The sequence below is a fragment of the Calliphora vicina genome, chromosome 3 (assembly GCF_958450345.1).
Source record: "Calliphora vicina chromosome 3, idCalVici1.1, whole genome shotgun sequence".
Taxonomy (NCBI): Eukaryota; Metazoa; Arthropoda; class Insecta; order Diptera; family Calliphoridae; genus Calliphora; species Calliphora vicina.
The window spans coordinates 46,674,527-46,686,562 of record NC_088782.1 but is presented as its reverse complement, the minus strand read 5'-3'; the positions used below and the strand labels follow the sequence as shown (position 1 = coordinate 46,686,562).

Sequence of the window (12,036 nt, the reverse complement as noted above, 5' to 3'; positions counted from 1 at the left end):
CCGGTAGAAGAAATATTCTGTCTAAAATGTTGGCGGTACTAAAATTGAACTAAACTTTAGTTACTAAAGCCTTAAAAAAGCTAACACAAATTTAACAAATAAGAGAGCTATATACCCTTCACCAAATTGTACTTCAAAATAAAAATTTTAAATATTTTTAGGTAAACAAAATTTATTTCTTTTTTCAAAAGGTTTTTTTTCATTTTTTGAAAAAAAAAATTTAAAATTTGTTTGGAAATATCTATCATTAGATATCCATATTGTCTATATTAATGACTTAGTAATCTAGATATAGGTCAAAAATCAAGGTTGTCCTGGGTTTTTCCTTATATCTAAGCCATTTGTGAACCGATTTTCTCGATTTTAAATACCAACCGAGCCGTAAGAAATCCGGAGATATTGATATACATATGAATCGTCTATGTAAGTTATTTGGGGGATTCGGAAAGTTGATTTCAACAGACAGACATACAGATAGATGGGCATCGATTGCGCTATCTACAAGGATCCAGAATATATACACTTTATAGGGTGGGAAAACTATATTGTGGAAATTACAAACGGAATGACAAATTTACATATATATACCCTTTTCACGATGGTGAAGGGTATAAAAACAAACACTTGAATTAAAAATAATTTTAATCTACCGAGTTTTATAACTTAAATATTTTTATTATTTACAAACAAAATCATACAAATTAATTTCCCCTTCATATTTTAACAACCGTTAAAGAATTTCTATTACGCTTCTTAGAGTCGACAATTTTACCAAATGAATTGAAAGTCAAATATTTCCGGTTATTCACATAAAAATCAGTATAAGTACCAAACTCCAACTCAGGCACATATGGCGGTATGTAATAATCAGTTATGGAAAAATTTCTTATAAAATAATACACGTTCTGGAATTTAAGGAAACACTCGTTATATTTTTACTCTCCATACATTTTATATTTCTTTACCTTTTTCAGAGGACATTCCACCGGCAAATTGCTGGTTCTCATTATTTCCAACGAGATCATTTTCAATAGAAAATGTTTGTGAGCCGCACTCAGAGCTTCACATATATCCAAATTCATGTTCAAATAGGTTTCGAGTAGTTTTGGGCCCCGTCTTATTTTCACCTTAAAATTGGCCATAATATTGTGCAAGTCCTGCTTGAATTTGAAGCCAGTATTCATCATTAAAAATCCCCTAGAATTTTTTGTCATCGTACAATTGTATTCAGTTACGATATTAACGTGGGGTTCGGGACACTCCAAGTGCGTATACGAAGCGAACTGTATTTATGTGTTAAATAAGTTAAGTTAATTTTTTTTTTGCAAAATTTTAGTAATTTTACCTTTTTAGCAGTAATAATTTGTACGTAAATTAAATAAATTAAGCAGTTTATAAAAAATTTCATTTTTTGAACGCTGTCGCTGGAACTTTTAAAAGTAACTTCATTTCGGAAAATTTATTTTGCATTTGTTTCAGTTAATTTAAACAATAAAACACTTCATGTGTATCATGGTTTTCGTTTAATTTGCATGCTATACATATTTAGGTGGTGGTTTAAGTTAATAAAAGAGTTGGGGACTATATGATAAGTTTTTGATAATAACAACCATATCTACATTAAATAGTAATTGCTGTTTGTTAAGCTCCGCATTATTTTGCTTTAAAAAATCGGACTACAGAACACCAAATATTTGGATTCAAAAAAGGGCTATCAACTGTCAAAGTTTGCTAGTACTTATTGGAAGACCGAAATCGTCAATCAGAAGACAGCAAATATTGGGATTCTCTTTGTAAATTAATAAATTATGTGGAATCGGTTTAAGTATAATATGAAAATTTTAAGTTTATTTCATAAATGTTTTAGAAAATGTTTATCTATATTTAATGAGCACGCACGCTGTCAAATAAAAACCTGTGCACAAATTAAATGTTTAATGTATTAATTGGATGCGTGTGTCTTATTAAAATAATACATTCAGAAATGATTGTAAATAAAAATAATATTTAATAAAACTAATTTACAGTCGTAAGAGAATTGATCGATTTTTAATTGTTTTTTTAATATTTTGATATGTTTGTATTTTAATAGATGTAAGTATAGTGTTGTCGGTCAAAAATGTACATACATATCAAAAATACCGATTTCCTTTTAAAGGGTTTTTATCATGCTCTTCATATCTTTTAATTTAAATAATAGAAAGTGTGTGTGAGATATCATCGACATTTTATATTCATTTGAAAGGCCTATCGATTCCATAGACCTGCGACTTAAGAAAACCCCACAAGAAAAAGTCTAAGGGAGTCAAATAGCATGATCTCGGTCACCAGTTCACATCATCTCCACTTGACATCACTATGACCTCAAATCGTATGCATCATCCTGTTGAAACCATATCATCCAATTCGGTCGCAGTTGCGGTGATGGCCTGCGTCTTTGTGTTCAATGAAATATGAACCGGAGCTACGTCTGTCGAATAGGCCGGATTGATAGGAAGCGCTTCATGAAAAAAACTAGCTATATTCGGCTGTATCGAATCTTAAATACCATTACCAAATTATACTTTAAAATAAAAATTTTAAATATTTTTTTTAAAAATTTAAAAACAAATATATTTTTTAACTTATTAGAGAAAAAATTTTTGCGAAATTTAAAAAAAAATAAAAAAATTTATTAATGAAAAAAGTTTAATGACAAAAAAAATTGTTTGTGAAAAAAAATTTGAGTTAACAAATATTTTTTCGATTTTAGGTCCGACTTAATATGGCCTTATATTCGCCGTTGCAAAGGTCTTAGAAATATCTGTCATTAGATATCCAAAATAGGTAAAAAATCGAGGTTGTCCTGGTTTTTCCTTATAAATATCTAATCCATTTGTGGGCCGATTTTCTCGATTTTAAATAGCAACCGAACCGTGTCTATAGCGGATATATTGATGTTAGAATAATGTATGTAAGTGTTTTAAAGGCTACATAAAGTTGATTTCAACATACAGACGGACAAGGCTATATCGACTCTATCTATAACGAAGTATACAAACGGAGTGACAAATCTATATATGTATACCCTTGCCACTTATGGTGAAGGGTATAAAAATGGGTTAAATTCGAAAGGTGTATTAGTATATTTAAAGCTTTTTCTATTTTAAAGCTATAGTTGTTGAGAAAGAAATATATAAAAAACCCCAAGTGTTCTTCTCTTTTAGAAAACAAATAGTCCAGAAGAAACAAATACAAAAATTCAAGATTTTCCATTTTAAAATTGATTATTTTTGGACTCGCTTTGAATATTAAAAGTTGAGTCTCATTTTAACCCCAAGTGCCATTAATGGTTAATATCTATTTTTGAGCTGTTATTATAAATACTTCATCAAAATCGGCCCAAAAATGTATAATATTTCGCAATATTTCCATTAGAAATTCCAAATTTGATTTTCTCGATTTAAGGTTGAACGTTTTCCAATTTTAGTAAAACTTTCAGAGTATATTTAGAATTATCTGGACTATAATATTCTGTAAGGAAATTGAGCTCATGCGCCAAAATATGGCCAACAAATTATTAGAAAATCACAAAATTTAAATCGCAGGTACGGAAAAACTATAGGAGATATTTTCATAATTTTTTCATAGTTTTATTCTCTATTCTATTCTCAATAAATCGCAATGTGATGATAAAAAAAATTCTAAAATTAGTATAACAAAAATTAAATTTTTTTGGTCATCCCTGTGAATAGGTTTGCGGTATCCTACGAAGACAAAAACTCATATACAAGTAAATATGGATATATTTTTAGGTAAAAATGTGCTTTTATTTTAATATTTCTCAAAATTTCATTTTTTTCCCTTGTATACATCTCAAAACTTCAGAGGGCTTGCGGAACGGCACGTCTTAACCCCAACCGATTTCCCTAAATTTTTTTCAGGATGATTTTTTTACCTATGTTCACCAAAACTGGGGCGTGGGACAATGGCAAAAATCAAACTTTTGTATATTAAGGGCCACCCTAATGAACATAATAAAACGATCAAAGTAATAATAATAAATAATCTAGCGTTATTATAAACATATTTTATAATTGAATGAAATGCAAACTTTTAAATATATGAAAACAAACATACTATGCTCTGGGAAACTATGACAATGACTGGAACATTTGAGATATCTGTAAGTATTGAACCTATCAAAAACAATTAAAAATCGATTATGACTGCAATTTATTACCACTATTATTTTAATTTACTACAATATTAAATGGAAAACCATTTTTTACACAGTATAGAATATGTTGTATCAATTAAACCTACTCAGGCAATTATTAACATAACTCGAGCCCCAGTTAGTGGCTTCTTAAAGATAGACAGAATTTGAAAACTATGTTTGCATGCTATAGAAGCATGCCTATAAAATATCAAATCAATGTAACCCATCAAAAGATAATTTTAGTCAAATCCCCAATTCTTTTATAAACTTAAACCACCACCTAAATAACTATAGCACGCAATTTAAAACCTATTTGGAAGCCTGATACACGTAATGTGTTTAATTATACAAATTAAATGAAATGAAGGCATAATATTTTGTTGCACAATTAAATAAAAAAAAACTAGCGACAGTATTAAAAAATGATAATGTTTGCCAACATCTTAATCTGTTTAATATGTGTACAAATTGTTACTGCTAAAAAGGTAAAAAAATTATGAAATGCATATAAATCTTTTAACAAATAAAATTCATAATTTAAAATGCATCAATACAGTTCGCCGTTTACACAAGCTTGGACTGTCCCGAACCTTACGTTAATATCATTTCGGATTACAAATGTTATTTGCTAAAAAATGCCAAGGGATTTTTAATGATGAATACTGGTTTCAAATTCAAGCAGGATTTGTACAATATTACTCTAAATTTTAAAGTAAAAATAAGACGGGGCCCCAAACTCCTCGAAACCTATTTGAACATGAATATTGACATTTGTGATGCTATGACAGTGGCTCATAACCATTTTCTATTGAAAATGATTGCTTTGGAAATACAACATACCAGCAATTTGCCGATAGAATGTCCTCTGAAAAAGGTAAAGATGTTAACTCAAATGTTTAGATAGTAGAAAAATATGATGTTTGTTTCCTTCCAGAACTTGTTATATTTTATAAGAAATTTTACCATAAATGACTATTACATACCGCCATATGTACCCGAATTGGAGTATTCTACTTACAGTGATTTTTTTGTGAACAAACGGAAATATTTGACATTTAATACGGTTGGTAAGATTGTCGATTCTAAGAAGTTCAAATTAAGAAATTGATATTAGACAAATGAAAAAAATGTGTAATATTATTTTAATAGTAACTAATATAAGAGTGAACATCTCATTCATTCCTATATTTGAATTTCAATAAAACACCATCGCACAGTGCAAAAATCATAACTTTTGAACCAAATGAGATAATCAAAAAAATTGAAAAGGCATATGATAGATAATTAATCAGCCTATGAAATGAGTTCTACGGCTTTCACGTGCCTACTTATGGGTTAGCAAATTTGAAATTTGTGGAAATATCAATTTTATGGGAAGTAATATAAAATATTTTTTAAAATTTTTTAATTTTTTATGTTTCTTTTTAAAGGCTTTTATGATTTAAAATTATTTCAGAAAAGATTAAAAATTTTTTTTTTTTTGAAAAAAAAAAAAATGTTTGGTTGGTTTTTCACGGTCATGTGTCATTTTTGGAACCATTTCTTTTTTCAAAATTTTACCTCTAGAAAAAAATGGGGCAAGAACGGGTAGCTGGAAATTTTTGCATTAGTTAAAAGAATAATCAAAGAACTTATTTTGAAAATATGGCAAATATAGAAATTGATAGTTTTTTTATTTTCCTTCAAAGTTGAGAAATATTGAAAAAATGGATAGTTGGCAAATATCGATTTTCCTGGACAAATACAAAGCAAACAGTTTATTTTTTTCTTAATAAATATATCTATCAAAAGAATCAAAAATAATGACCATCAGTTACATAGTTTTCAATATATTGTATCTGAAAGCGGACCAAATTACCTAAAAATTTTCTGTTTTTTATGAAAACTGAAAATCAATCAACTTTGAAGGGCTATATCTTCTGAACCAATCTGATTGTAATAGGAGTAGCATTTTTGAAATCGATGGACAATTTATTATAAAAGAGGTTTATTCAATATTTTTTAGGGACACATGAAATTTTGATTTTTGCAACCTCACTTGTTCTACGGGCGCCACTGTGCGTCGTTTGAAAGGCCTTCAATGGCGTTCTGTATGGAATATTACAAACTGCAAATGTGACCTGACCAACGTCGTTCTCAAAGAAATATGTATCGATGATGCCGCCAGACCATAATCCACACCAAACAGTTGGGCAGAATCAAAATTTGTTAGAAATAAATTTGTCATTTCTAAACGGCTGTTCCGTGATAAAATTGTACATAATCGAGTTTTATACAATACTAGCTGACCCGGTGCGCTTCGCCACTCCAATTAGAAGAATGAAATAGTACTATTAAGTCTCCCTTTGTGAATCTAATTGTAAATGTCCAATTTTATATTTCTGGGTCCATTATTATAGAAAATGCAAAAGAAAGTTACCACTAAAATCACCTTTTGTGAATTCAAATTCATTCAGAATCATGTGTGCCTAATTTTAAATTTTTAGGTTTATTATTTTATATTATTAATAAACAAATAGTACCATTGATTATCACTTTTGAATTCGCATTCACTAAACCATAACCCGTCAAGTTTGAATTTTAAATTTGTATAGCCTTTCCTATATTATCAACTAATTTTGTTTCTATAACAATTAATATTTAAAAATTATCACAAAACCCAAAAAAAAACGAAACCGCGGTTTTGAAATTCTTCGTTTTTTTGGAAACGCTAGGTCCATTATTATAGTAAATTCACAAAAGTACATATGAGAACAAAGAAAAAGTACACAGAAGTATGGCCTTGAATTTTCACTCACTTGGGACCATAGACGCCTAATTTCATATTTCTATGTCCATTATTACAGAAAATTCAAAAAGTACCATTAGAATATATAAAAAGTACCAGAAAGCTCCCACTTGTGGTTTCCCACTCACTCTCATATAAGCTTAATTTCATGGTTTTAGGTTAATTGGTGAAGAAATTACAAAAAGTACCATTCGAATAAAGAAAAAGTACCAAAAAGTCTATCCCTAGAATTCTCACTTACTTAGGACCATATATGCTTAATATCATGCTTATAAACATGATATTAAGCATATATGGTCCTAAGTAAGTGAGAATTCTAGGGATAGACTTTTTGGTACTTTTTCTTTTTCTTCATTGTTATAGAAAATTTAAAAAAGTACCATTAGAATAAAGAAAAAGTACCAAAAAGTCTCCCCCTAGAATTCTCACTCACTTTAGAACATATACGATTAATTTCATATTTTTATGTCCATTATTACAGAAAATTCAAAAAGTACCGCTACAATATATAAAAAGTACCAAAAAGCAGGCACTTGTTGATTCCCTCTCACTCCGGTCCATATAAGCTTTACTTCATGTTTCCAGGTTCATTGGTGAAGAAATTACAAAAAGTACCATTCGAATAGAGAAAAAGTACCAAAAAGTCTCCTATACTTCAGTTCTCACATTTTGGTACCTAAATATTGTACCCTATGCTTAACACAAACTTCACTCAGATACAAATTAGCTAACTTTAATGTCAATAAGTGAAATAATTTAAAATATTAAAAAAGTACCATTAGGAGAAAAGTACCTATTTCCCTTTTCTTCCTCGAACACCCCTCAAGTTCGAACTTTAAAAATATTCCATTTTGCCAAAATTGTTTATGTACAGACGTGTCTCAAAATATTAAAATTTGTGTTAATGTGCCCATGAAAAAATATGTTTTAAAAAAAAGTACCAAACTGTTTACCCGGATTTGGCCCAATGTACACCTTGGCACTCGAGTTCCAAATAACACCCTGTTAGTTAATTTTTGTATGAATCTAGGAACCAATATTAAAAAAATTATCAAAATTGGCTTAAAAATTTAAAATAAAATGTATTTTACCGATTTTATCCCCTTTTTTGGTACCTTTTTTATCCCCATTGCTTAATAAATAATAAAATATTCGTATGTCTAATGTAATCTGACACATAAAAGTACCAAAAATAAACACAATTTTTATCCCTTAAGGGTTCGTATTTCCAAAAAGTACCAAACTTATATTTTTTATTTTTTGATAATTAAAGAATACGATTTAAAATTTGTTTCTATGTTTATTGGTTTAAAAAATACATGGGGTGCAAAAAAAGTACCAAAATACAGTTTTTACCAGTTTTCTCCCCTAAATGTTTAGAATTTCGAAAAAGTACGAAACACCTGTCAGCTTATTTTTTAAATGGAGTAACATGCAATTTTAAGTTTTTTTGTATCTTTATTAGTTAGAATTTCCAAAAATGGGTAGGGAGGAACCCACAGTTAAAATTTCATGATTCTAGCTTCAGCCGTTTGGGCTGTGCGATGATGAATCAATCAGTCAGTCAGTAACGTTACTCTTTTATATATATAGATATAATTTATTGAACCTAAATCTTTTTACCAACTTTCGTGAGGATCGGTACATAATTGGCCCCACCCCGTCGTATAACCGCTATATCAGAAAATTATTTTATTGTCACATATTGATGGTGGGTTTATGTAAAATTTTCTTTCATTTGGGAATAAGGAAATTCTGTCCCCACGTGGATCTGCGCCTGTAGTTCTTTAATCCGGATTACAGCTCAGGAAATATGGTTCTATTACTATTTTAATAATCAAGATAATTGAAACAACACTGGGTAAAAATATTTATTACAAACATTAACCTAAAACCTGTAATATATATTAATTATATACTAAAAATTCTAATAAATTACACTTTAAATTTAAACTACCAAAAAAAGGTTTAACTTTGCTTACGAGAATCGATAATCTTACCATATGAAATGAAAGTCAAATGTTTCTGTTTATTGATAAAAAATTCAGAGCTAGCGGACCACTCCAATTCTGGAACGTATGGAGGTATAACATTATTATTGATGGTAAAATTTCGAATGTAATAAAAAACATTCTGAAATAGAAAATAAAATATTACACCAATAACCATTAAGTATTCATAAACATGTTTATACCTTCTTCAATGGACATTCTAGAGGAAAATTGCTGGAACGTAGTATTTCCAATGTAATCATTTTCATGAGAAAATTCTTGTGTGAAGCACTCAGAGCTTCACAAATGTCAATGTTCATGTTCAAATAGGTTTCTTGCATTTTGGGGCCACGTTTTATTTCCACCTTAAAGTTATCTATAATGTTGTACACATCCTCTTTGAATTTTAAACCAGCATTCATGGTTTGAAAACCTTTGGAATCTTTGACCAAAGAACAATTGTAATCGGTTATGATGTCAACATGTGGCTTCGGACAATCCAAATGTGTATAAATGGCCAACTATGTTTATCGTTTATTTAAATGAAATTAACAAATTTTAAATTTGAAATAAATGCAGTATTACCTTTTTACCACAACTAATTTTTATACAAGTACAAATAAAACACATTAAGAAATGAACAAAAAATTTCATTTTTTAACCGTTGTGTCTAGAGTATTTTCGAAATAACTTGATTTGAAAAAAGTTTTACGCATTTTTTATTTGTGTACGCATAAATAATTGTGCATTTTGGTTCGAATTAATTGTTTTGTTTTTGACGTTTACACCCTATGATTATCTAGTAAGTGTTTTAGGTTAATGAGCCTTTAGAAATACATAGTTAGTTTTCATACTAAAGAATCTAATTATACCCTACACCACCAGCGTTAGTGCTGATATATGTGTATTAGAGTGCTCCAAGATTGTATGGACGAAAAAAACTTTCTAGGTACAGGCCGTCCCCTTTCTAGGTACAGGCCGTACTCTTAAGGGTTAATTTCCATTTTTGTACTGTTATTGTGAATATTAGACTTCATTTTATATTTTTCGTAAGTTTCATCAAAATCGGCACAAAAATATATAATATTTCGCTATCTTTCCATGAGAAATTCCAAATATTGAAAAAATTGACCTTTGACCTTCACGATTTAAGGGTTAAAGTTTTCCGATTTTAGTAAAACTTTCAGACTATATTTAAAATGACCTCGACTATATTATTCTGAATAGCTTTTACTTAAAAATCATTACAGTAAGGAAATTCTGATCATTCCCCAAAATATGGCCAAAAAATTAGTTTTTCTCGAAAATCGCAAAATTTATATCGCAGGTACGGAAAAACTATAGGAGGTATTGACATAGTTTTTTCACATTTTTATTCCCTATTATGTTGTCAATAAATCCCCATGTGATGATCAAAAAATTCTGAAATTTGTTTAACAATATTTTTAATAATTTGAAATTGGAGTTTTGAAACTGCCGTTAAAAAAATTTAATTTTTTTGGTCATACCTGCGAATAGGTTAACGGTATCCTACGAGGACAAAAACTCATATACAAGTAAATATGGATATATTTTAAGTAAAAATTAGCTTTTATTTTAATATTTCTCAAAATATGTTAATTTTGTTCATAAATTTCTTGTTCTAGTGGCCTGAGACACGTTAATGGCCTGGCGATTTTTTAATAACTTTAACACTTTTTCACCAATTTTTGTCTTTTATATCTTATTATAACGACAATTACGTACACATTTCGATTCTTTTAAATTAAATTGTAAAAGTCATTATTTAATGGCAAAATTTTTACAAAATCTGAAAAAATTGCATATTTTCCTCTTGTAAATGCACCTCAAAACTTCAGCGTCGTTGCGCCACCAGTTAACGTTATCCTATCATCCTAATATTTTACACAATATGTTTCTACAATACATAGAACAATTCTAGAGGGGGGGACGATCAAAATTCGCAATTTTATTTTTTTGGAGCACTCTAATGTGTATACGTCCCTCTGTCCGTCTGGCTGGCTGTCCATGTAAACCTTGTACGCAAAGTACAGGTAGCAATTTTGAAGATATTTGAATGAAATTTGGCACATACATTATTTCACCTAGCCCCTATACAAATGTCCTCCCGAAATAGGACTTTATCGGTCATAAGTGTTTAATTTTATGATGATCTTTCTATAATTATTATTTTTTTTTTAAATCTCAAATGACAGCAACTCCCTGGCAAGGGTATTTGGATGATCCAATAGTTTTGAAAGGTAGTTTAAACTGTAGCTTTTGATCTCCTCGCGTATTATGGGGATATTGAGATCCCTATGGATATTACTATTGCGAATGTACCATGGGGCAACTGTTATTGTCCTTAACAGTGCTGACTGCTTTCTTTGCAATTTTCCAACTTGAGATGAATGCCATATAGCCATATCGGTTTTATAATTGTTTTGTACAAAAGCACTTTGTATTCCAAGTCTAGAGTAGACCGTGGGCCAATTTTGTGTAACCTTGGCTTCAATATGGTGGGTCCGTGTTAAGCGGCGATCAAGATTTATACCGAGATATCTCACATGGCTCTGTTCAGGAATTTTAATATTATTTATCTGTATGGAAGGGCAACTTTCTCGTCTTAGAGTAAATGTAACGTGAATACATTTTGTTGCATTGACTTTAATTTTTCATTTGTCCAGCCATTTTGCCAAATCGCCGATGGGAGACTGGAGTTGTTCAGAAGCTATTGCGGGGTTTTCATGTGTACTTAAAAAAGCGGTATCGTCCGCAAATGTAGATGTCTGAGTCATACGAAAATCACTTTAACGAGCATAAATCTCTTAGAAATTTTGGAATCCAAATATAATTTAACAAACATAAGTTTCATATAGAAATAAATCATGCCGAGGATAATGACCATAAGTGATAATAGTCCCATATAAGCCCCAATTCCGAAAATCACTCACAAAAATAAATTATTTAAATTTTAAAAGAAAAACGTTTTTGCTCATTTACTCAGTGTAGGGTATTTGACCGAATATACTTTCTTAATTGTTACCGTTACCCCT

The 12,036-nt window shown here is 29.7% G+C and overlaps 1 protein-coding gene across 1 annotated transcript; it reads left to right on the top strand.

The window, feature by feature from the left end:
- Window positions 1–4,623: 4,623 nt before the first annotated feature.
- LOC135955437 (uncharacterized) lies at window positions 4,624–5,105 on the top strand. The gene is made up of 2 exons (XM_065505788.1): window positions 4,624–4,686; window positions 4,758–5,105. Exons 1-2 carry the CDS (start codon window positions 4,624–4,626, stop codon window positions 5,103–5,105), a joined length of 411 nt encoding a protein of 136 aa, XP_065361860.1.
- The last annotated feature ends 6,931 nt before the right edge of the window (window positions 5,106–12,036 follow it).

Excerpts from the sequence above, each read along its gene's own strand:
- LOC135955437 (XM_065505788.1), top strand. The coding sequence starts at position 4,624 with ATGATAATGTTTGCCAACATCTTAATCTGTTTAATATGTGTACAAATT. Across the intron at positions 4,687-4,757 it reads AAATTGTTACTGCTAAAAAG|TTCGCCGTTTACACAAGCTT; the intron begins GTAAAAAAATTA and ends GCATCAATACAG.